The 27,399-nt window shown below is 35.0% G+C and overlaps 1 protein-coding gene across 1 annotated transcript; it reads left to right on the forward strand.

Moving 5' to 3' along the window:
- Positions 1–85: 85 nt before the first annotated feature.
- On the forward strand, positions 86–27,225 carry LOC111059161 (phospholipase DDHD1). The gene is made up of 10 exons (XM_039440662.1): positions 86–852; positions 8,120–8,287; positions 12,023–12,157; positions 13,978–14,122; positions 16,014–16,374; positions 16,744–16,818; positions 17,041–17,189; positions 20,592–20,920; positions 24,971–25,063; positions 26,747–27,225. The coding sequence occupies exons 1-10, from the start codon at positions 261–263 to the stop codon at positions 27,034–27,036; spliced, it is 2,337 nt and encodes a 778-aa protein (XP_039296596.1). The 5' UTR covers positions 86–260; the 3' UTR covers positions 27,037–27,225.
- The last annotated feature ends 174 nt before the right edge of the window (positions 27,226–27,399 follow it).

A 27,399-nucleotide genomic window follows, 5' to 3' on the forward strand; every position in this document is an offset into this window, starting at 1 on the left:
GAACAGTTGGCAAACCTGCTCAATTCCCATATGATTTTCCTAGAACAAATTGAATCATCTGTTTATTTGTGGATGGTGTGTCAGATCTCAGATGTCTTGAATCGTCGAAACACAGTGCAATTTTTATACATTTTCCTTTTGTTTTTTAGCAGTTTTAGCCGACTATTATGTAAATTTGCAGTGCTTAAACATTCAAAACTCACAAACCGTATCAATTCAAGAGGTTATACGTAAATACTAAAAATTCTGTTGTGTTTTAGATGAATAAGTTTGTTTCTTTCACGAGCAGTCGAACTGCAAATACAGCGTCGTCTAATAACAATGCTACAAGTAGTGGTCAATCAAACGGTGGCAGTACAATTTCAGAGGAGAATTTCGGAAGTTTACAAGATGAAACAGGACTTTTACGGGGCAAAGATGATTTGGAACTTATAAACGATGATCTAGACACTCTTTCATTTACAAAGGCTAAACTAGTTAACCCTGAATGGAGCAACGAGGACAGAACTGACGAGGTTATCCAGGAACTACCGCCCGAAAAAGTGCGATGGTTTTACAAAAACTTCTCCGACAAACTATGGACCGAATTCAACGGATACGATTCGCTGAAAATTGAAAACAAATTTCGTAAGTTGACTCGGGAAGAGTTGAAGATATTTTCGACCTCGGTACGTGATTTGAAACCTACGAGTCCAGTTTCGTTTGATTCTCCAAAACATAGTTTTGAACAAAATGCCAAAGTTAATGATAATGATGAGAGCGAATCGGTTTTGAAGGAAAAGATTGTTGTGAGAGGAGGTTTATATGAAGTAGATTTGCTGCAAAAGACTTGTGCGTCAATATTTTGGCCAGGTAATTTTGTATTTTTATAATTATTTATTAGTAATACTAGCCCAAATATTATTTGTTAAGCGCATCATGTGTATGTTCATGTAAAGAAGCAATTGAAATCATCATAGATATTACTTGATAGTAGATTTTCATGCAATATTTTTATTTTTAAACTTTTTTGTAGTTCAGACACTGTTTTACTTGTGAATATTTAAAAAAGACACTTACTTTTGTTGGAATAATGAGGAATGCATTTCACTCCTGAAGAGGAGCTTCACCAGGCTGATGAAGCTCCTTTTCAGGAGTGAATTGCATTCCTTAATACTGCAAGAAAAGTAAGTGTTTTTTCAAATATTTATAAGTAACACAGTGTCTCAACTACATCAAAGTTATTATATAGTGTTTCGTCATGGAAAGCAACTTCAATTTTGATTGTTTTTAAAAATAGTTCTAATAGGAAAACAGATGTGTGGTAAACGTTGGTCAAATATATATACCGTACGACAATTTAATGATTAGAAAAGTCGAGGATGATTAAATCATTGATTTTTACGCGGCCGGAATAAAGATAAATGTGATAATAGATACGATAGAGATAATAGGCTAAACAAGATACATGGGAAAAAGATTAAGATATCTTCTCGGCTACTGTTGGGACATTATTGGTGACTCACTGGTGTCCCAGCTTCCTTTATACATATACTCTACCAGTGACTAGTTTCATAGAGAAAAGATAGCATAAGAAGATATCCCATGGTTTGTAGAATCAATTTCAAGTTTGGAAGTTTTGTATCAAATTATAGTGTTGTGTATCAAGTAGAGATGATACTGTATCATTTGTGGTGATGCTGTATCATTCAGTATGATGGCTTAGGTCGATTATGTTCAAAATTTCATTGTTAACTGAAGCTGATCACTGTCTATTATAAGTGTGTTGTTGGGAGTGTAAGAGTGTAAGAAGGGCACAATATGAGAGACTACCAGCGTCACATAGCTTCACCAAAAACAACTACTAGGACTATCGGCTTCAGTTAACACTCACATTTGCAACATAGACACCCTATACACTGTCTATTATTAGTGTGTAGTTGGGAGTGTGAGAGTGTAAGAAGGGCACAGTATGAGAGACTACCAGCGTCACATAGCTTCATCAAAAACAACTACTAGGACTATCGGCTTCAGTTAACACTCACATTTGCAACATAGACACCCTATACACTGTTTATTATTAGTGTGTTGTTGGGAGTGTAAGAAGAGCACAGTATGAGAGACTACCAGCGTCACATAGCTTCACCAAAAACAACTACTAGGACTATCGGCTTCAGTTAACACTCACATTTGCAACATAGACACCCTATACACTGTCTATTATTAGTGTGTTGTTGGGAGTGTAAGAGTGTAAGAAGGGCACAGTATGAGAGACTACCAGCGTCACATAGCTTCATCAAAAACAACTACTAGGACTATCGGCTTCAGTTAACACTCACATTTGCAACATAGACACCCTATACACTGTTTATTATTAGTGTGTTGTTGGGAGTGTAAGAAGAGCACAGTATGAGAGACTACCAGCGTCACATAGCTTCACCAAAAACTAGGACTAGGACTATCGGCTTCAGTTAACACTCACATTTGCAACATAGACACCCTATACACTGTATATTATTAGTGCGTTGTTGGGAGTGTAAGAAGGGCACAGTATGAGAGACTACCAGCGTCACATAGCTTCACCAAAAACAACTACTAGGACTATCAGTTTCAGTTAAGAGTCACATTTGCAACATAAACGCCCTATACCATGTCATATCACCAAAAATGATACAGTAGTAACACAATATGATTCAGTATCATCACAATATGATACAATATCATCTCAACTTGATACACAACACCATATTTGACAGATAACTTCCAAACTTTGAATAAATTCTACAAACCAACTGTTATCCCAGTCACATTTGCAACATAAACGCGCTTATACCATGGTAAATATCCTTATTATATATTTCTTCTATGCTAGTATCGCTTTGATGTCCCACTGTAATAGGTATTGTGTTTTAGAAAAATTGTAATCTATAATATAATAAAGGAAAGAACTGGCTTTTACACGTACGGAATAGAAATATTATGTTTGACGCATCATCACGTCTGAACTATTGGACTGATGAAATTCTGCAAATTATTAATTATTATTATTTATCACATTGTGTACAAATACTTGAGATGAGGAAAGGCACAACAGGCTCATGCCCAAAACTGTCCCATCTCCAATTTATACTATACTGTCCAAATCAAAATGTTGCTTATGTCACTTTCACTTTTCAAAATACAATCTACGCTCTCCAATACTCAGATAAACGAGCGAATTTTGAATCAAATAGATACTATTGGAGTCTCAAATCAAAAAATCTAGAACTCAATAATCATTCAAAAAGTCTAAATTTCATTCAAAACGTTTTACAAAAAGTTTTTGTTTAGCTGCACAAATTGATTCTTAATTAAACGATGATGGTTATAGGCCTATTTTCAATTCTTCAAGATTTCATCAGGTCAAATTTAAGATTGTCGAGTTTTAAAATAGACCCTAATGGTAATGGGGCACGGGTTTTCTGCTAGTCTTCAATACAATCTACATCCTGCTAATAATCTTGAAAATTTACTCCCCCAGTTCTACTGTTGAGTGGTTTCTTATTAAATCCAACTGCGGTTAGTTGGATGACGTAATATTATGAAATCAAATAATAATAACTTTATTCTCGCAAAAGAAGGAAATACCTGCTATCAGGTAGAACATAATCCTCCACATAAGTCTATTAAATTTTAACGACGTAAAATGACATCACCCTATTGTCATCGAGTCGTTAATTGGTTCTCCTGGCATTGCTTAAGTTAGATTACGTCAATTTACTGCGATTAAATTTAATTGCCGTAAAATGGTGTCATCAAACTTGAGCAATACTAGGAAAACCAATTAAAGATTCGATGACAGAGCGGTGACGTCATTTCACGTCGTTAAAATTTAATAGACTTATGTGATACAGAGTGTAGGTGTTTGAGAAGTATTGTAAAGTTGAGTTCCTACATTATGTACCATAGAGAAAAGATAGCTCAAGTTCTATAAGTTGTCCCAGATTAAACTTAGTAAAATCATTGGAAAATTCCGCTGGTGTGATAAAATTAATCATGAAATAGCCAGAGAAAGTTTTTCGTTGCTTGAGAGTATTAATTACCGAGCATGGTTTTTCCCTCTTCAAGTTTCTCTATAATTATTAATTGACCGAGCGAAGTGAGGTCTAAGATTCAAGTTGACGTTTTGGCATTTCTCTTAATGTTTTTATGTTGCGCATTTACGGCGAAACGCGGTAATAGATTTTCATGAAATTTGACAGGTATGTTCCTTTTTTAATTGCGCGTCGACGTATATACAAGGTTTTTGGAAGGATAATATAAAAGGAAAAAGGAGCCTCCTTCATACGCCAATATTAAGAGTAAAAATCAGACTATAGAATTATTCATCATAAATCAGCTGACAAGTGATTACACAGATGTGTGGAGAAGCCAGTGTATTGCTGTATTTCCATTAGGTCTATAGTTTCAATCAGGTACTTGTGGATGAGAATACTGCGTGAGGTCTACTGTTCGCAGAACTACTTGTTTATTTGGTCATTGCCTTTTTACTTTCCTTGCCCTATTACCATAGGTAAGGAAAGTATTGCTTTCCGAAAAAAATTAAGGTACCCCAATTTCTAAATTTCTATACGTTTCTAGGTCCCCTGAGTCCAAAAAACTTGTTTTTGGGTATTGGTCTGTATGTGTGTGTATGTGTGTGTGTGTGAGTGTATGAGTGTAGGCTATGTGTGTCTGTGTACACGATATCTCATCTCCCAATTAACGGAATGACTTGAAATTTGGAACTTAAGGTCCTTACAGTATAAGGATCCGACACGAACATTCTCGATCAAATGCAATTCAAGATGGCGGCTAAAATGGCGAAAATGTTGTCAAAAACAGGGTTTTTCGCGTTTTTCTCGAAAATGGCTCCAACGATTTTGATCAAATTTATACGTAAAAAAGTCATTGATAAGTTATATCAACTGCCACAAGTCCCATGTATATAAAAATTTCAGGAGCTCCGCCTCATCTATGCAAAGTTTGATTTTAGATTTCCAATTATCAGGTCTCAGATTTAATTTAAACGAAAAATTTCGAGTGGAAAATATTGAACTCAAAAATCTCTACAATTAATGTTCAGTAACATTTTCACTTAAAATTGAAAATAAGCTTGAAATATGAGAAAATGTGATTATTCAATTGCAAACTGTTGGCAACAGTTGATTCTATTAAATCATTCACTATGAAGAGATAGCAGACCTCGTGTGTCTCCAGCGTTATTGTCCTGTCACCAGCTGGCTCAGATCTTTGAATAGTAGACTTGAGATGCGTGTGAACACTAGCATCAGGTGATAAATTTTCATAACGGCAAGGAAAGTTGTGTGAGTGCGCCACACCTTTTTTCTTTAGGGCTACTTTTAATATAAATATCAGTACCCTTTTAAATTATTTTGTCACAACATATTTTGGACATTAATGCCATTTTCATGGACTTGGAAATGGCTTTAATGTCCGTAAAATGTTGTAACAAAATAATTTAAAAGGGTACTGATATTTATATTTTTATTTATTTGGTCATGTATAATTTTTACACTTATATGAGAAGGCACAGGCTTATGCCCAATACTGTCACTTTTCAAATTCATACTACAGTCGAAATCAAAATCAAGATTGATCTAGGCTAGTATCACTAATTAAAATAACGATTTACACTTCAAAAACAAACAAGTCTTCAATTAAAAATAGACATCATAAATAACTAATTATGTAGGCCTATGGTAATCTACGGTATCAATAAATTATTATCACTTATCATGTCAATAAGGCGATTATTAAAATAACGATTTACACTTTAAAAACAAACAAGACTTCAATTAAAATAAACATCATAAATAACTAAATGATGTAGCCTGTATGGTAATCCACGGTATCAATAAATATAATTAATCACATACGTCAATGAGACGATTAAAGATAATAATTAGTCATCATTAATCACTAATAATTTAGGCGATTACACCTAAGCCTTCATATGTGGGATAGAATAGATAATTATTTATTTCAGCTACTGCTAGGGAAAAAATTCTATTTCCACTTTTGAATGTCATTTCCAATTTAAGAGTGCTATACAAATGTGATAATATTGGTTAAGTCAACGAACGAAGATAATTTAGTTCAGTCAAATAGTCTATAATCAATATTGAATCATATCAATGATACACAGAACACAATTATAATTAAAATATAATTGTCCAGTCAAAGATAATTTTACTTTTGAACGTTATTTCCAATTCAAGAGAGCTATACCAATGTGATAATATTGGTTCAGTAATATATGACGTATCAATATGACCTCGAAAGAAATGATAAAAAATGATGTGCATTAGAAAAGACGACTTAATGAAGTCATAAGCATTTGCTTCAATGGAGAATGTAGACTAGCTATTGTTTTAGTATTGATAAGAAATTGTATTGTTCTACTTTCAATGTGGCAGAAAAGTAAGATAATGAAGAAAGCTGGAAAAAAGGGGAAGAGATTGCTTAGAGGAAGAAAGAAAAATGAAATGTGTGTTTGTATGAGAGAGAATGAGTGAGAGAAGAGAGAAAAAATGAAATGCACCTTGTGCATGAGTTAGGTAGGTAGAGCAGTTTATTCCAAGGTTTCTAGATATCTATTCTAGGTATTCTAGATACCTTGGTTTATTCAAAAGAACACATAGTCGAGATATTTTACCTGTAGAACAGCTGTTTTGCTGACTTTTAAAAAATCATCAAATTTCACAATTTACGCAAAGGAAAACGTAACTATGATAATATATTTAAAATATGTTGCCGCCAATCGTCATTAAGTAATTCCCCTAAATTATTCTCGCTTAAAGCTGTGCATACACCAAAGTTATTAACAAAATGTTAATAACTTAATCCTTATAGATTCTATTAGATTGAACGGAACTTGACAAACACATATGTTCATCATGTGTATGATAAGTTATGTTAAATCTTATAGAATCTAGAAGGATTGCGTTATTAACATTTTGTTACTAGTAGTTCTGTGAACAGTAGACCTCGCGCCCAGTAAGTTACATTGACCTGTTGTTATGTTTTCTCAAAAATTAATAAATAATTTATCAATTTAAAATGACTAGAAAAAATCCTAAATAAAGATAGAGCTTTCTGTCCTATCGTACCGTGACGTGTCGTCCCGGAATGTGAGTGTGAGCGCTGTTATCAGGTCTGGCTGCAACTGTCTACAACGTTAATGGAAAGATACATTGTCAAGATGTTTGATATTTTTGAACGGGTAGTATTATAGTCCACTAGACAGCTGATTTATTATGAATAATTCTATAGTCTGATTTTTACTCTAAGGCGGGCTACACACTGGTATCGTAGACATGATGTCTGCGACAAATCTCATTTCCGAGGCATGTCGCATATGAAACCAACCTGTGTTGTAAAATCAGAGCTTACTCACTGCTCGCGACAGATGTTCGAGGCATCGCCTGTGTATCGGACAGGTGTCGCGCGAAACATTACTCCGCGCATGCGCTCTAGCTACTGTCTACTGCCAGCACTGAACATTCTTTGTCTCTGTTCATGCTCAGTCTGTAATACAACCGAAAATCACGAGACATGCGACAAGCGTCAGAGACATGCAAAATACATGCATGTCTCATGAAATTTGATAAGACACGACACGCGTCTTAAGACGCGTGTCTTGCGACACCAGTATGTAGCCCGTCTACTATTGGCGTATGAAAGAGGCTTCTTTTTCCTTTTATATTATCCTTGAAATGCAAAATTTCCAAAAACCTTGTATATACGTCGACGCGCAATTTAAAAAGGAACATACCTGTAAAATTTCATGAAAATCTATTACCGCGTTCCGCCGTAAATACGCAACATATAAACATTTAAACATTAAGAAAAATGTCGAACCGTCGACTTGAATCTTAGACCTCACTTCGCTCGGTCAATTAACTTTGGTGTAAACTCAGCTCAAGAATGATGTTTATAATTCAATGAGCAAGGAAAGTTGTGTGAGTGTACCACACCAGATTTTTCTGTATTGCTTTCACAATAAACGTTCTATGACGAAACTAAATGTTGGATCATTTAGTGCGCCACCCTGTAATATTAACTATTCATTCTTGTTTAAAATCAATTTTATTTTCAGGTGAGGAGAGTGTAGTGACCCGTGGCTCATGGTTCTATGAGACGAATTGGCAGCCTTTGGAGTTGGAGACTTGCGAATGCATCGAGAGAGTCCATCTGCAGCGATTTGCCGGTCAGAGAGTGTCGGATACCAAGGATGTATTGGATGCTACCAGACCAACTAGGAAAGGTAAACATCTAAATAAATGAAAATAGTGATAGATTTAAAGATCATTAAGGGCGCGAACAGACTGGTCAAAAAAAAAGTCGTCTGCAACGAACCTGAATGATTTGCTAATAACCGTGAAATAGGAGAAATTGGGTCTTCACATTGTTGAGTCTTGGACCCAGCAACTTTTCGATTCTTCTACAAAAAATATTTCATTTATTTATTCGTGGACAGAATCACAATTCATATAAATATGAATAGGAAGGAACAACAGGCTTGGCCCAAATCTATTCCATTTCCAAATTTTGATAAATTAATAAAATGTCCAAAAATAGGTTATGTTTCTACTGTATAACGTTCAAGTTCAATTTTCGTCCAAAAATATTTATAAGCTAAACATTTTGAATTTACAGAAATTGAAACACCAAACTATATTGAAATATAACACTTAATTATCACTTCATATTGAATTAATCAAGTTATTTTATAAAATTTTAAACCCAAAAATATTATGTTTTTTTCAACTCCTGCTCACGTACAAAAGCTTCTTGCTTTTTTGTGAGTAGTAAAATTTATTGTTTGCTCCAATTATTTCTTGACATCATCATCAGCATTCAAGTTATAACTAATTTTTCATGGTGGAAGTCATCATCTGTATTTTACATCAAATTTTATTGCTGAAGAAAATTTCTTTTACTGATGATTTTTATGTTACAAATAATGTGAACAATAAAATTGATTTGATTTGGTCGTAGAAACAAAAATCGAACTTCTATGGACTCAGTGAGTCGAGTAGATTATTATAAGGTTCAACTGACGACACTTACGCGACTCAGGTGGAGAAGAGACTGGACTCTAGTGGAGAGCATGTGTTTTGAAATGGTGAGGTCGCGGAGACTAGAATCGACTGGTCTGAGTGTCACCATTTGGAAACACATGCTCTCCACTAGAATCGAGTCTCTTCTCCACCTGAGTCGCGTAAGTGTGAGTTGAGCCTAATATTTCAAAAAATTAAATATCTAGAAATTAACGATTGGAGTTTTTTGATATAGGTAAACAATAAGCAGGCAAACAAAGGCTAGTGACCCTCCGAAAGGTGTGTAGAATGGGTTCCGGTGACTGAACTCTACCAGTGTGAACGTTTGTATGCAGAAGCATATGCGCCATTACAATCGCTCTCCTCTGAAAATAGAACAGGGTCTATTTTCTGGCAAGATTTTTCTATCACCGTTGACAGTCTGAATCCTTACATTTAAAAAGCACATGTTTCATCTTTTTGGGAACTATCGGCCGACGAAAAAATCAACAGTGTGAACCCTTCCCAAGTAAATTAATTTATCATTCATAAATTGAAAAACGCTTGCCGTTTGTTCGGAACTAACCTAAAGCTGTTGGTCCACCCATCTTGTCACTCTCCTCGAAAAGAAATTTGAATAGAAATATATTTATTGGTCATTAAGTAAATTAATCAACAGTGTGAACCCGTCCTAAGTAAATTAATTTACCACTAGCCGTCAGGCTCGCTTCGCTCGCCATATCCGTCTAGCCAGGGGGCGGATAATCCACCGACTGGATCGTCCAAGAATGAGATCAGCAGGCTCGCTTCGCTCGCCTGCATTTTTTCATTTTTATCATATTATATTAGGACAATCCAGTCGGGGTCCAGACAGACTAAACGTCTGGCTAAATATGGCGAGCGAAGCGAGCCTGACGGCTAGTAATATAATATTCCCAGGATTGAAGTAGCAGTGCCCAATCAATTTTTCCGCGATAAATGCATTTAAATCTTCAACTTGGTGCCAACCTAACAAAATCAACTCAACTTAATGCCAACCTGACAAAATTATTAATTTAGTTGCCAGTTAACAACTGTTTCGAAGAGGTACTCTATCTAGATTATAGTTCTATAGTAACATATGATATGGAAATTTTAATTCTAATTAAGAGATTGGGAGAAGAAGAATATACATGCTAAAAGACGAACTTTAAACCATTAAAAACAACCCTTAGAGTTGAAATATTGCCAAAAGATTTCTTAGTGCGCCTCTAAAGGGCCAACTGAACATACCTACCAAATTTGAACATTTTTGGTCCGGTAGATTTTTAGTTATGCGAGTGAGTGAGTGAGTGAGTGAGTGAGTGAGTGAGTGAGTGAGTCAGTCAGTCAGTGAGTGAGTGCCATTTCGCTTTTATATATATAGATTCAATAAATTGAAATAATTTACCATTCATAAATTGAAACGCTTCCCGGTGGTTCGGAACTCACCCAAAACTGTAGGTCCTTCTTCTCTTACTATCATCCTCCTCATTACCCATGGACAAGCATGTAGTGAGGTCCACGTTATAATGGCAGTGTTTGATTAGCAACGGTATTGATATCCTTGTCTATCATTCAACAAAGCGGATAGCGCTATCTCTTTCTCGCTTTGCTCTGTTGCCAGATCGTCTTTTTACAATGTAGAATTAATATTTAATTAACAAAATATTTAAACTTGATTATGAAAATTCAAATTTCAATTGTTCAATTAATTTTATTCAAATCAACACAATACAATATACATGATGAATATACAATATTCATTGTGTAATCATTAAAAATTATGCTTCCTTGATGAAAATATAAAATTCTTGCTTGATAAAATATAATTGCTTGTTTTAAACGAGAAAAGTATTACACCAATAGACTGGTATCAGTTACCCTCCATAGAAGGCATTGACAAGACAGAGGATCGGCAACGTTGTTCTCCTATCTTTCTCCACTGCCATTATAACGTGGACCTCACTATAGAGAAAAAACTCCTGTAAAAGCTCCTGTAGACAAAACCCTCACCGATTTATTTATTAATATCGGGGGACCGAGCTTTGCTCTGGAGTGTAAAAGCATAGAAAATTTGTAACGAAAGATTGAATTTTATAGTTTATATTCACTTATTCATTTTCTCAGTCGTACAATTATTTTTACAGTTATATATGAGGAGGCACAACAGGCTCATGCCCAAAACTGTCCCTTTTCAAATTTATACTACAGTCCAAATCAAAATCTAGGTTAAGCTACTATCACTCATCAAAATAACAATTTATTCACACTTTAAAAAACAAACACATCATCAATTACAAATAGATATACTATGAATTCGATTTACTATGTTTGCTACAATATTTTGTTAATATACTATGTACTATTCTACACTAACAGCATCTAGTTACTATTTTAGACTTTCTGAAGTAAACATGTTTTCTAAAAAAAGAGAAATAAACGAAAATACGTTTTTCTTGCTGAATTTTGCTTCTCGTGAGATCAGCTGGATGATCCCACACACATGCACTCGTTCACTCTCTTCCATTACGGTATCGATAGAGGACAAAATTTTCCAGTTGTTTTTCCAAGGGCGTATTTATCCATTTAATGTCCTTCAACGAGTTATCTCAGTGTTGAGACCTAGTGCAATCGAATTTTCATATCATAAACCTTCTTTGCTCCAAATTTCGTGAGAATCATTAGAGCCGTTTTCGAGATCCGGTCACATATAGATAAACATATGAACATAAATTGCTCGTCTATATTATTTATTGTATGTTTTAAACTACTGTCAAACAGCTGTTATTTGTCCGTAGCCTCCTGCTGTTCACACAACATGCATGACGTGCATGTGTGTACACACATGTTCAACACACTTTCCCTGCCGTTAGTTGCCACCCTTACTAGAAATTAATAACTTTCTTGAAACTTGAATAACAGTTGTTTTCTGTTTGCAGCGATATTCTCGGAGCCGTTCTCGGACTTCAGTGTCGACTGGTATGGACCTCGCGATGTCTACCTGTTCAGTCGAGCCACACCTACCAAGATTGTGCGTTCGTTTACACAGAAACTGGGCGGTTATTTTCACAAAAGTAAGTTGAAAATACTGAATTATAGTGAGGGTCCACGTTATAATGTCAGTGTACGATTGACAATACTGTTGCTGTTCTTTTTTATCATACAACAAAACAGATAGCGGTATATCTCTCTCGCTTTACAATGTTGTCAGTTTGACATAATATTTTATTTTCACTTTTGACAGTGACTGTACAAAGTAGACTAACAATTCTTAGCCGCCATTTTTTCTTCATTCTATCAAAATACTTTGGTACACAAGTCGTATAATTGATTTAAAATGTATTTTTTAAACAATGAAATAATTTCTAGACATTACCGTATTAGAAACACAAATTAAAATACCTGAAATGACATTTTAAAAGTTGATAACTTTATCCATGCTTCAGTTAGCCTACCCGTATAGGTTGGACCTACTGGTACCGGTATAAATAATATTGAAAGGTTATTTCAGAATTATTTCCATTGAAATTACTTATTTTTAATAGGATTTCCATTTTTCTCTTATTTTTTAAAAGAAATTGGAATAGAATACCTACCAAATAACTTAATTTCTGTTGTTTTGAGATTCAGATTGGTGTATCACAGCATATTGAAATAGTCGCCATTTCATGTTTGTATAAAAATAAAGATCTGATCTCAATTATGAAAGCAAATTTTTGAATCAAATTATGAAAAATATATTTTCTTGATTAATTTGACATTAAATTGATTATTTTATCAAGGAAATGATAATTATTATTAGATCAAATTTAATGGGATGAATTGATTAACAGCTGTGTACACTCAGTGGCAAAATCGAGAGACTTGGCAACGTTTTTCTCCTATCTTTCTTCACTGCCATTATAACGTGGACCTCACTATAGAGGTTCATGCAGTTAAGCTGGGTTTTCGTTTGCGCGTAAATGCCGTCGTCGACCAGGACAGGGTGAGGATCTCAGTTTGGGTAGATTTCAATTTGTCTACATAACCTAAAAGATTATGTTCTAATGAGGCAGGTTGAATTTATACTTTTAAATGGCAATATGTTGATATTATTGGAATTATTGTTTTCATTCTTGAATAATAAACACAAATAATAAAGAGTTATTTGATCAGCTGTTCTAGCACACTTGAAATTCGGACAATATGAAATTCAACAATGCTTGTCATCGTCGATTGCGGAAATTTACGCACAAACGAAACCGCACCTTTAGTTGTACAGTAGGCATCCCGTAGCTTTGCCACCGTGACTTTGAAACGGCATATAGGCAAGGTATGGTTGGCGGGGTAATATTCATGGCTTTGCAAAAACATCAGGCTTCAGAGACCCTAGATCCCTAGATGGAGGAAGCTCCCTACACACAGAGATTCTTCCTGAATGAGAGAGTTGCAACGTATCACCAACAATGGAAACAGAATGTTAAAGGAATGTCAGCTGATAGGCTGTGTTGTGCTAAAAGAACGTAACTCCAAAAAGCTCCTTGTACATCTTTACGTTGCTTTTGAGAAGTTACAAAAGAGCATCTGTTGCTTATGGGAATATACATTAAAGCTCGCGGGTATCTTTTCGGATGCAACACGTTGCTTTTGAGAGGATACAAAAGAGCATCTGTTGCTTATGGGAATATACATTAAAGCTCGCGGGTATCTTTTCGGATGCAACACGTTGCTTCTGAGAGGATACAAAAGAGCATCTGTTGCTTATGGAAAGATGAATTTTCAAAAATGTTGGATGTTTTTGTTTGGGTAGTATTGTAGTCTTGAGGCCCTCAGCCGATAGGCAAAGCTACAGGACCCGGACTGTATTCAACCTTGTATTCTTCTGCACATTTATCATTTTTTAATTTATTTCCAGCTACTGGCACAAGATTACTGCGTGGATATAAGGAGATAGCTACTGATGTGGATAAACCTAAGGATATAACACATCTGGTGTTTGTGGTGCATGGTATTGGACAGAAAATGGATATTGGAGGAAGGATTCTACAGAATACTGCACTGTAAGTATATTCCTTACAAAAATGGATGTTGATTTAGTAATTTCTATCATAGAAGATATAATTTTCATACTCTTAGCTCTATTTCCCCATTTAGTAATTTATAATTTGTAATTTTTCATTATACAAGAAAAATCTCATTCTCTTAGCTCGTTCATTCATTTTATTAGGGGTATTGACAATGTTGTTTCAGCCAGCTAAAGTGCTATTTGATAACTGTGGATTGTGAACGCCCCATCTAAAACCATCTGCTATTAGCTAACTGCAGTAGCGATCCTAGCGGATAATGTTGTGTAACTCAACGTTTATAACCTCACTTTTGCTACCAAATATGACCAAAACAAATATGGCAGACCGTTTTAACTAGAGTTAGCGGACTCAAACCTGCGCTATCTGCTACCTCGCCTGCTATTTTCTTTCTAACGTACCACTATAGCATTGAGTTAACACAGACTTAGCAAATAGCTGGAGTTAGCGAATAGCCAGCTAGCTCCAACATTGTAAATACCCCTATTATATGAACATCTATTAATTACGAACATCTACATCGTCTACAAACAATTTGGGAATGGTGTGGATTTGTAAAAGGGTTCTGCTATGTGATTTGTCTAACGACAGACAAGAATAGCAAACCAATTTTGATCAGCTGCTGGCTTTATAATGTGAATCTTCCTTTATTGTTATTTATTTAATCGGTTTTTAACAATGTAGAAATATAATTAATTGACAAATTATTTAATCTAAATTTTTAAAATTTTCAATTTTATCACTGAATAAAATATAATTGATTATTTTAAACAAGAATGAACAGTTGATATTACATCAGATACACCAGTATCAAGTATCCTCCTCTATAGAAGGGAGTGGCAGGGCAGATAATTGGCAATGTTGTTCTTCTATCTTTCTCCACTGCCATTATAACGTGGTACACACTAGAGATGCTTGAGTCATTGTGAGTTTCTGGGTTTGTATCTTTGACAATAACAGACTTTCGAATGCTTTCCTCAATCAACTTGAAATTGTCAACACAATTTGATCTTTCAGCTCATTTTTACTTTCGTTGCCCTATTACCATAGGTAAGGAAAGTATTGCTTTCCGAAAAAAATTAAGGTACCCCAATTTCTATACGTTTCAAGGTCCCCTGAGTCCAAAAAAGTGTTTTTTGGGTATTGGTGTGTGTGTGTGTGTGTGTGTGTGTGTGTGTGTGTGGTGTGTGTGTGTGTATGAGTGTATGTGTGTCTGTGTACACGATATCTCATTTCCCAATTAACGGAATGACTTGAAATTTGGAACTTAAGGTCCTTACAATATAAGGATCCGACACGAACAATTTCGATTGAATGCAATTCAAGATGGCGGTTAAAATGGAGAAAATGTTATAAAAAACAGGGTTTTTCGCTATTTTCTCGAAAACGGCTCCAACGATTTTGTTTAAACTCATACCTGAAATAGTCATTAATGAGCTCTATCAACTGCCACAAATCCCATATCTGTAAAAATTCCAGGAGCTCCGCCCCATCTATTCAAAGTTTGATTTTAGATTCCCAATTATCAGGCTTCAGATACAATTTAAACAAAATAATTCAAGTGGAAAAGATTGAGCATAAAAATCTCTACAATTAATGTTCAGTATTATTTTCACCTAAAATTTAAAATAAGCTTAAAGTTCGAGAAAATAATATTATTCAATTTGCAAACTGTTGGCAACTGTTGATTCTATTAAATGAAGAGATAGCAGACCTCATGTGTCTCCATCGTTATTGTCCTGGCTTAGATCTTTGAATAGTTGACTTGAGATGCGCGTGAACACTAGTGTAAGTTGATCAATTTTCATCAGAATAAATCATTTAGGCTAAAACCTAAATTAGTGAATGATTTTGTTGTTATTTTCAGCTTACGCCAAACAGTGCTAACCCTTCACGAGCGGCAGTTCTCCAGTTCGGGCGAGCGCGCCGAGTTCTTCCCGGTGGAATGGCGCATGTCGCTGCAACTGGACTGCGGTCTGGTGGAGGCCATAACACCCATGAATGTGGTGCCACTGCGCAACTTCCTCAACTCGACTGCAATGGACATCATGTACTACACCAGCCCTATCTACAGTGCCGAGATCCAGCAGGGGTTGATCAACGAACTGAACCGGTTGTACACACTGTATGTGCAGAGAAATCCCACCGCTGACACCAAAGTGTCGATTGTCGCTCACTCGCTCGGATGTGTCATTGTGTATGACATTATCACTGGGTGGATGCCACAGGTGAGGGGTTTGTTTCTTCTTCTTCTTCTCCTTCTTTTTTTCTTCTTCTTCCTCCTCTTCCTTCTCTGTCTTGGTAGAGAGTTAGTGGGGAGGATATTTTGAATATTGTTTCCGAAGAATGGACATTGATATGTCCAAAGCTCCGCCAATTTATGTAGATGCATAATAATATAATTATCTATAGTTATTATATTACAAATTGCTTTTTCATATCATATACAGTTCAATAATAATTTCCTTATATCATGTAAATTCATCAATAAATTTGCTGTATTGTAAGCTATTGTATATAAGTGTATAAGCCAGTATATATTGTAATCTACATAAATTAAGTACTCAATCAATCAATATTATTCTATTTTGTTGCAGAATCCATTCTCGGAGCACACGACGCCAGCTGATAGAAGTCATATACTAACGGGCAAATCAAGATTAAAATTTGAGGTGAGTGTGAACACTTTAATTTGTACTTGAGAATGCTCGAGTCGTTGTCAGTTTGTTCGTTCAGAGATTATTTTCGACACTTCTCGTGGTACACTCTGTATCCTTTCCAACAGTGAATCTATCGTCTATTTTTAATCTTTAGATATTCTATAAATACTATATTTTTATGTGTAAGTGGAGACTTTTGTCTGTAAACGATCAATATTTAATTTTAATTTGCAGGTAGAGAACTTCTTTTGCCTGGGTTCTCCACTATCCGTGTTCCTAGCACTGCGTTACCCCAGGGGGCAACATGGTTACCATTTGTTTCCCCCCAACCTCTGCCGAAGACTGTACAACATTTTCCACTTATCCGATCCAGTAGCTTATAGGTGAGTTTGTTGGACGAGCGAAGCGAGCTCTTACTAATGACTAGAGCAACTAAAGTGTGAGATAAATTACTTTTAACACGGCTCTTTCTCGAAGACGGAGAGGTCCGATGCTCTATCCTCCACTAATCACTCCCACTACCTAGCAGCATTCTCCTCCTTTTGTGTCTGAGTGAGAGAGCTTTGTAACGCGACGCGGCAACACTCCCCTCCATCTATTGCTGGCAATGTTCCAAGTAGTGAACTGGTCAGCAGGTATATTGGTTTGTGTATGTTACGAAGATGTGTTCATCACAAGAACATGAAGAAAAATGACACGGCGCATCCAATTGTGCGCAGGATGTCCGTCTGTGTCTACGCTACAAACTGTGGAGGGAGAAATGGGTTTCTCCTCTTCATGTTAAAAGTAATTTATCTCGCACTTTAGTCGTTGTTGTCCGTTTGTGGATATGTGGGTGTGCATGATGTATGTTCGACGATTATTTTTTATTGGTTCCCTTAATCAACTTCAAATTCTTAACACTTAAGAAGAAAACTTTAGTAATTTATCATCGCAAATGACGAATCAGCTGTCAGCTGAATCATTAGTTGCATGAAATTAATAACCCATTTTGAACTGAGGTCCACGTTATAATGGCAGTGGAGAAAGATAGAAGAACAACGTTACCGATCCTCTGTCATGTCAATGCCTTCTATAGACGGTAGCTGATACAGGTTTATTGATGTAATATTAACTGTTCATTCCCATTTAAAATAATCTATTATATTTTATTGAGCAAGAAATTAGATTTCATAATGTATTTACATAATTAAGATCTTGTTAATCAATTATTAATTCTACATTGTTGAAAGACGACCTGGCAAAAGAGCAAAGCGAGAAAGAGATAGCGCTTTTATTTATTCTTTATTCTTTATTTCTTTATTTATTCTTTTTACAATGGAGCACAGATTGGGAGAGAAAAACTAAGAATACCTTGTACTATTTCTCTCCCAAATTTAGGTAGCATTAAAAGTCCAAAATGAGGTTATGTCTTCTAAATTTCCATAAAATTTTCAGTCCAAAAATATTTATACAAACCATTCTTTTGAATTTAGATTTTCAAAATACCAAAATAATAATAATAAACACTCAGTTATTTTTAAAATAGAGAATATTCACTTATTAGAGAAATTTTTTAACACGAACCAAAAAAACAAACTTACTCCTAAAAGTACAGCTGACTCAACGCTATCCGCTTTGTTGAATGATAGACAAGGATAGCAACACCATTGCTAGTCAAACACTGCCATTTTAACATCGACCTCACTATAGATTGCTATGAAGTGTTTGGTGTAATTGATTAACAATCTGACTAACAATTAGGAGGAACCAGGTTCGAATCCCGGGGCTCTCATAGAATTTTCTTCTAGCTGTCCACCCCGTGGTCAATATTTGCAGTAGCAGAAGTCTTCGGTGTGGTTTACAGCATTCAACTTTGTATTTTTGTTGAGCAAAAATTGTTTGATACATTACCTAGTATAGCCTACTATATTACCATATACATTGACCTGTTGTTATGTTTTCACAAAAATTAATAAATAATTTATCAATTTAAAATTTCTAGAAAAAATCCTAAATAAATATAGAGCTTTCTGTCCTACATCGTACCGTGACGTGTCGTCCCGGAATGTGAGTGTGAGCGCTGTTATCAGGTCTGGCTGCAACTGTCTACACGATATCTCATCTCCCAATTAACGGAATGACTTAAAATTTGGAACTTAATGTCCTTACACTATAAGGATCCGACATGAACAATTTCGATCAAATGCAATTCAAGATGGCGGCTAAAATGGCGAAAATGTTGTCAAAAACAGGGTTTTTCGCGATTTTCTCGAAAATGGCTCCAACGATTTTGATCAAATTCATACCTAGAATAGTCATTGATAAGCTCTATCAACTGCCACAATTCCCATATCTGTAAAAATTTCAGGAGCTCCGCTTCATCTATGCAAAGTTTGATTTTAGATTCCCAATGCAAATGTTTGATATGAAAAGTTTGATTTTAGATTCCCAATTATCAGGCTTCAGATACAATTTAAACAAAATAATTCAAGTGGAAAAGATTGAGCATGAAAATCTCTACAATTAATGTTCATTAACATTTTCACCTAAAATTGAAAATAAGCTCGAAATTCTAGAAAATGTGGTTCTCCAATTGCAAACTGTTGGCAACTGTTGATTTTATTAAATGATTCACTATGAAGAGAAAGCAGACCTCGTGTGTCTCCAGCGTTATTGCCCTGTCACCAGCTGGCTCAAATCTTTGAATAGTAGACTTGAGATGCGCGTGAACACTAGCGTCAGGTGATCAATTTTCATAACGACAAGGAAAGTTGTGTGAGTGCGCCGCACCAGATTTTTGAAATGGTCTTCTCTGATTTGGTTCACGTGAAGTTAATCAGGATTAAAATTCAACCGGCTTTAATAAAATTAGTAGAATTGATGGTGATGTGAAATCTCTCCATAATAAGAAAACAAAGATATTGTCAAATTTCACTAAAAATTTATTAAAAACTTTAAAACAGAACCATGGTTTCACGTAGTTAACCAACGCATCATCAGGTTCTGTTTTAAAGTTTTTAATAAATTTTTAGTGAAATTTGACAATATCTTTGTTTTCTTATTATCAACCGGCTTTTGTGCAACTGGGCCTCTGTGAGGGAAATTTTTGCATTTCTCTGGGAATTAAATTTTAAATCATCATTCTTGGACCGAAAATCAAGTAACAAAGCAGTGTGTGATTACATAACCTTATCTTTTGGACAACATTAACATTTTATCAAAATTTTTGGAGAGAAATAGTACAGGCTCAGCCTAGTTTTTCCTCCAATGTCATAATTTATTGTATTATGATTATAGTATTTCATACAATAAATGAATGAATAAATAAATTAATTAATCTCAATTTACTGTGATTGATTGATTGATTGAGTACTTTATTTATGTAGATTACAATATATACTGGCTTATACACTTATATACAATAGCTTACAATACAGCAAAGTTATAGATGAATTTACATAATATAGACTAAGAAAATAACTATTGAACTGTATATGATATGAAAAAGCAATTTGTAATATAATAACTATAGATAATAATCATATTGTTATGCATCTACATAAATTGGCGGAGCTTTGGACATATCAATGTCCATTCTTTGGGAAGAATATTAAAAATATCCTCCCCACTAACTCTCTACCAAATACTATCAGTGATCAGATAGAACATCTCTGTATGAACTATGGATGTTATTATAATTTCTTCTTTCGTAATAAATTCTTTATGCTTTTGTACTCCAGAGCAAAGCTCTCGGTCCCCGATATTTATCATTAATCATTTAATAATTTTCTCAATGTTTTCAGGTTAGAACCTCTGGTAGTTAGAGACTACAGCAAGATTGCCCCCATTCAGATTCGGCCCTACAACTCCTCACATCGAGTGCCCTACAGTGAACTGCCTCTAGAGATAATTGTCAACCAGGAAACCGTCGGAGGAGGAGGAGGAGGAAGTTCAAATTCTGCCTCCTCTCCATCTTCTGCTCCTTCCGCTAGTGTCAACGTTCCCTCCTCCACCTCCTCCTCTACTCCTTCCGCTTCGGAAAGTGGAATGAAGGAAGGAGGAGGAGGTGGTAAAGAGGGAGTAAGAGAGGAGGGTGCAACCACTGTTTCTCCCACTGAGACTCCGGTTAGAGGTGAGTTGATCGGAGATTAAAGTAACCGGAGATTTGATCGAAGATGAGGATCTAATCTCCGGTTATTGATTGATGAATTGATGTGATTTGAATATACTGCATCAACTTTGTAAAACATTTTATATACATTCATTATTAAGGCTGTGCAAAGGCTAAAAATAAACTTTCTACTCGCGATATTTTTCCAAGTTCTTCGATTTGTATATCAACAAGCTATCAAAATGAAAAAGTTTTCTCAGGAAAACATTTTTTTCCGATCATTACTTTTTGAGATATGAGCGTCTGAAGTTTGAATTTTTGGGACACAACATTGAAAATTCGGTAAGAGATAAATCCATGAGATTTAGAGGATGGATTATTCATGGTATTGTTGATCTAGTGAATCAATTTTTTTTTGAAAATATCAATTTTTGGAAAAGTTATTCAATTTACAAAAAAATGACTCATCTAAAAGTTATTTTTGGTTATTTTTAATAAATTGAATAACTATCTTGAAAATTGACATTTCCAGAAAATTCTTGTTTTACTTCATCAACAATACCTTGAAGAATCTATTCTCTATATCTCATGGATTTATCTTTTACCGAATTTGAAATGTTCTGTCCCAAAAATTTAAACTTTGGGCACTCATATCTCAAAAAGTAATGATCAGAAAAAAAATGTTTTCCTGAGAAAACTTTTTCATTTTGATAGATTTATGATATACAAATCAAAAAACTTTGAAAAATATCACGAGTAAAATAGTTATTTGTGCAACTAGTGCGCAAAGTGTCAGTTTGCTGCACCGAAAGAAACGTTTACGCCCGAGCCGTAGGCGAGGGCGGAATGGTTTCTTGAGTGCAGCAGAGGAACTTTGCGCACGTATTTCACATTAAGTTTTTCCTACAGTTACCATTGAATATGAAAAGTGGGTAATTATGGGTAAAATTGCCTGAAATGCATCAAATGTTTTTCTGTGTAATTTTATTATTGATAAAAACCTTAATCCTAAAAATTCTAAAGTCCTCGTTGTCCTTGGTTATAATATATAATGAATAATAATTAGCGCGTTGTGCTTGGTTGCACCTCTGCTCACTATAGCAGCCACAGCAGTCACTGTTACCAACTTCATTTTGATTTTGCTGCACTGTTGCTCCATATAACCTACTAAGTATTTTGCGTTGCCATGTTGCAAATCTGGAGTGCAGAAAAATTTTTCCCGCACTAGAGCGGAAAAGTGATTCTTTGCGTTCTGTAATCAGTGCAGCAATGGCCACTTTTCAACGTAACTGTAGGAAAAGGTTATTTTTAGCCTTTGCACAGCCTTAATAGATGAAATCCATCTGGTCCTGTTATGTACATTATTATTTTATATTTATGTGACAAACAACACTCATGTGAAAACATTGGTAGATAGAATACTAATGCAATCCTTGTGTTATTTTTTCTTCTGAATTTAGATGTTGATACAGTCCAAAACAGGATAGGCTTCCTTCACTTGTCCAATTTTCGATCTAAACACAAATCATATAATCATTAAATTTTGAAGTTATGTAGATTAAAAACCAAATTAAATAACAAAATTGCACTCAATAAGCACTAAAAAATTGTAAAATATTGAGCTACTTTGAAAAATGTTGATCCAAAAATTGAAAAAATTATGTACTTGAGGCAATTTCTTGTTTTCAATTCGCTTGAATTCAAGTTGGCCTTTGTGCTCCTTTTTCGAACCAATTGATTCATGTAATTTTATTCTCCAATTTATAATTTATTTATCTTGATAACGTTATAAAGAACTGTGTTATCTTTGAGGATACATTTTTTTTCATTCATTTATACAATAATTACATTATGAAAATGATAGGGAGAGGAAAAATAAGGTAACCTTGTGCTATTCCTCTCCCAAATTTAGATAAGGTTACACATAGTCCGAAATAGGTTAAAGCTGCGTTTACACCAAAGTTATTAACAAAATGTTAATAACTTAATCTTTATAGATTCTATTAGATTGAACGGAACTTGACAAACACATATGTTCATCATGTGTATGATAACTTATGTTCAATCTACTAGTAGTTCTGTGAACAGTAGACCTCACGCAGTATTCTCATCCACAAGTACCAGATGTCTGTTCTAAATGTTAACAAACTCAATTCACGTTTGAATTTGTATTCCATATGATATTATTCATCCAGTTCCGTGATGATCTTTCTTTCTGATGAAAATTAATTTTTTAGAATCAAAAATATTATAATTTCTCCAGCATTATTTTAGTTCATTTGTTTACTTTTATTCACCTATTAAATTAGTTTTTTCGAATGTGAGAATTTTGATACTGATTGGCACGCATAATAATACCATGACTGCAAAACAAAATATTAAAACCAAAGACCTTAAAGCTGCGATTAGACCAAATTTATTTAAACAATCTTAATAACTCAATCCTTTTAGATTATATTAGATTGAACATAACTTATCATACACATGATGTGTTTGTCAACTTCCGTTCAATCTGATAGAATCTATAAGGATTAAGTTATAACCATTTTGTTAATAACTTTGGTGTAAACCCAGCTTAAAGATGCATACCTCTTTAATGTCTTTGATTGAAACTATAGACCGTATACAAATACAGTAATAGACTGGCTTCTCCACACATCTGTGTAATCACTTGTCAGCTGATTTATGATGAATTCTATAGTCTGATTTTAACTCAATATTGGCTTATGAAGGAGGCTCCTTTTTCCTTTTATATTATCCTTGAAATGCAAAATTTCCAAAAACCTTGTATATACGTCGACGCGCAATTAAAAAAGGAACATACCTGTCAAATTTCATGAAAATCTATTACCGCGTTTCGCCGTAAATGCGCAACATATAAACATTTCATCATTAAGAGAAATGCCAAACCGTCGACTCTTAGACCTCACTTCGCTCGGTCAATTAACATTTTGTTAATTACTTTGGTGTAAACGCAGCTTAAGTCTTGTAGTTCTTCAATTCACAAAATTTTCAGTCCTCAAGTATTTTCACAAAGTAGATTTTCAAATTTAGATTCTTCAAAACTAAACATAGAAGAAATATTTCACATTAATATAACTAAAATAGGAAATATTCACACATTGAAAATATAATAATTTTGAAGAATTACCGAAAAACAAACTTAATACTAAAAGCATAGCTGATTATTATTAGAATGAAAAAAGTTCTTCAATGTTGTTTTCCATCACGAACTGCTTATTAATAAATCACTTTTTCCTATTAGAAAAAACGACTAGCAGTCAGATAGGTTGGTTGGTTGGTTCAACCAAGAAGATGGCGGACCTGCCGAAAGATCTCGTTGTCACAGTGAGTGATTAATTCGTTTTCCTACAGTTACGTTGAAAAGTGGCCATTGCTGCACTGATTACAGAACGCAAAGAATCACTTTTCCGCTCTAGTGCGGGAAAAATTTTTCTGCACTCCAGATTTGCAACATGGCAACGCAAAATACTTAGTAGGTTATATGGAGCAACAGTGCAGCAAAATCAAAATGAAGTTGGTAACAGTGACTGCTGTGGCTGCTATAGTGAGCAGAGGTGCAACCAAGCACAACGCGCTAATTATTAAGTAGATATTATAATGGAGGACAACGACAGCACACACCACACAGCTGCCCCCCGCCATTCAAACACTACTACATTATTCAGGCAATTTCACCCATAATTACCCACTTTTCATATTCAATGGTAACTGTAGGAAAAACTTAATGTGAAATACGTGCGCAAAGCTCCTCTGCTGCACTCAAGAAACCATTCCGCCCTCGCCTACGGCTCGGGCGTAAACGTTTCTTTCGGTGCAGCAAACTGTCACTTTGCGCACTAGTTGCACAAATAACTATTATTTGAAATATCTGACTGCTAGTCGTTTTATTCTAATAGCAAAAAGTGAAAAAAGTTCATTTTATATAAATTGTTAAAAAACAGTGATATCTTTGAGGACACATTACTTGAATGGAGTGGGTCGTTTCAGATTATAAACAGGCTCTAATTTATGAGGTTGTATTGGTTTAAAAATTTCATTTCTTTCTAGAACGAGGATGGAGCATATGGAGTCTGGTGCGCGGTCATAAAAACCAAGATGGCGGAACTAGTTCACCACAACAGGTTGATTCACCAACTCAAGGTAAAAACTTGAAAATTAAATTATAAAAAATGTATACAGGGTACAGAGTGTATCTGAAACGGACCGACAAACGTCACATAGCTTCACCAAAAACATAACATCACATTTGCAACATAACGGTCCTTTACCATGGCATATTACCATAAATGGTACTGTATCAGCATAAATGATACAGTATCTCCACAAATGATACAGTATCATCTCAACTTGATACATAACACCATAATTTGATACTAAACGTTGAATGAATCCTACAAACCATGGGATATCTTCTTAATATGCTATATTTTATCTTTGCCTACATCCTGTACATTTTCTGTATTTAAATTGAATTTTACTTTAACATTTTCTGTATTGAAATCGGATTCTACTTCAACATTTTGTGTATTAAAATTGAATTTTCCTTCAACATTTTCTGTATTAAAATTGAATTTTAGTTCTACATTTTCAGTATTGAAATTGAATTTTTTGTCATATTCATTCAATTTCAGCTGGTACATCCATGGAAATCAAGCCGGTAAACTGCTGTTTGCAGAACAAATAAACATATGATTCTCATTACAGCATACTATACTGTAATAAAACCATATGTTTTCTCTACAGTCTAGTATGTTTCCTAGTTCCGAATTTGGAACAGCAAAACTGGTACAAAAAACAGCTTTTTAGTGCTCCAGGTGGAAGTTTTGTCAACTAAAATCAAGAAAATCCTGATTAGCAACTTGTAAACTAGGTTATGTTTATAGAATGCATGGTAGTAATGTCAGCACAAGCAGGTAATGTTTTCTGTTTCTCATTAAAATTATTTTTTTGTAGATTATAATGACAAAAAATAGTGTACGTTACTTGGACGTGAATGTCTTTTGTAGTGCTCGAATGAAATTCTAGTCTCGGCTAACGCCTCGACTAGAAACATCATTCTCGTCTGCAAAAGGCCCCTTCCTGTCCTTGTGACTTGAGATACTATTTCTTCAACATTTCCTGTATTGAAATTGAATTTTCGCCACACTGCACAGAAAGCAGCTGTTTTCTAGTCCCTATGTAGATCTGAAAGACCTTGTTTGCAGACGACTCTCATCTGATGTAAGAAACAGGGTTTCTTTTCCGGTCTAGGCCAGAAAGTGTTCTCTTTCCAGCCGCTTGGAAGTCCATAGTTAATAAGTGATCCGCTAGATCAGGCGAGTGTCCACTTTCTTCATCAAAGTCGCCATGATTTCAGTTCGAGTTTCGAATCAAACTAATTCAGCATTCGCTTCGCAACCACTTTTATTCAATTATTTATTGTTGATTAGCGCATTCCAAATTTTCAAAAATGCTTGAAGATGACGACGCCCGTGATATTCCAAGTGAAATTTTAAAAGAATCTGAAATCCTGACTGCAAATCTTCTTCCACTAAAATCAAGAGATAGGTACGATAACAAGTATTCTTTATTTATTTTGTCAGCAATACCTGTAGTGTGGTGAAAAATATCGTTCGCACCACGGGCAAAAATGTTTTTTTGGCTCTCAATCTTTTCTAGTCCTCGGCCTACGGCCTCGGACTTGAAACCGATTTCAAGCCGGAAAAATCTCATTTTCTGCTCTAGGTGCGAATATACTATTTACTTCAACATTTTCTGTATTGATTGAATTTTACTTCTACATTTTCTGTATTGAAACTGAAAAATTTTCTGTATTTTGTCCAGGTCTAGAACACCGTCTCGACTATGTCCTGCGTTCCTCGGTGGTCGGCATCTCCTACTGGAGCGCAATGACGTCACACACCGGTTACTGGAACAATCCAGACGTTGCCTACTTCATACTGACTCAGATATTCCCTAATCTGGAGCTCGAGTCATCATCTTCGACGGTTGCCAGCAGTCCTAGCCCGTCGCCGGGCGAAGTGAGTTCTGTGCCGCTGCTAACCAACCTCAACCTGGCTCAGGAGGAGGGCGAGGAGGAGGTGGTGGTGGGAGGTGGAGGAGTGGGTAGGTGAGGTATGTGGTTAGGTTAGGTTAGGAAAGGTTTTGTTTATCTTGTTAGGTTGTGTTTGTGTTGTTAAGTTATTAATAAAGTTTGTAGAATTGATGGTGATGTTCTGAAATCTCTTAACAATAAGAAAACAAAGATATTGTCAAATTTCTCTGAACATTTATTAAAAACTTTAAAACATAACCATGGTATCACGTTTTAGCAACGCATAATCAGCTGTATTGAGGATACAGAAACATTCTTAACCTAATCCTAGAATGTTTCTGTATCCTCATTCCTCAGTACAGCTGATGATGCGTTGCTAAACGTGAAACCATGGTTCTGTTTTAAAGTTTTTAATAAATGTTCAGTGAAATTTGACAATATC

This window comes from Nilaparvata lugens, chromosome 14 (assembly GCF_014356525.2).
Source record: "Nilaparvata lugens isolate BPH chromosome 14, ASM1435652v1, whole genome shotgun sequence".
NCBI lineage: Eukaryota > Metazoa > Arthropoda > Insecta > Hemiptera > Delphacidae > Nilaparvata > Nilaparvata lugens.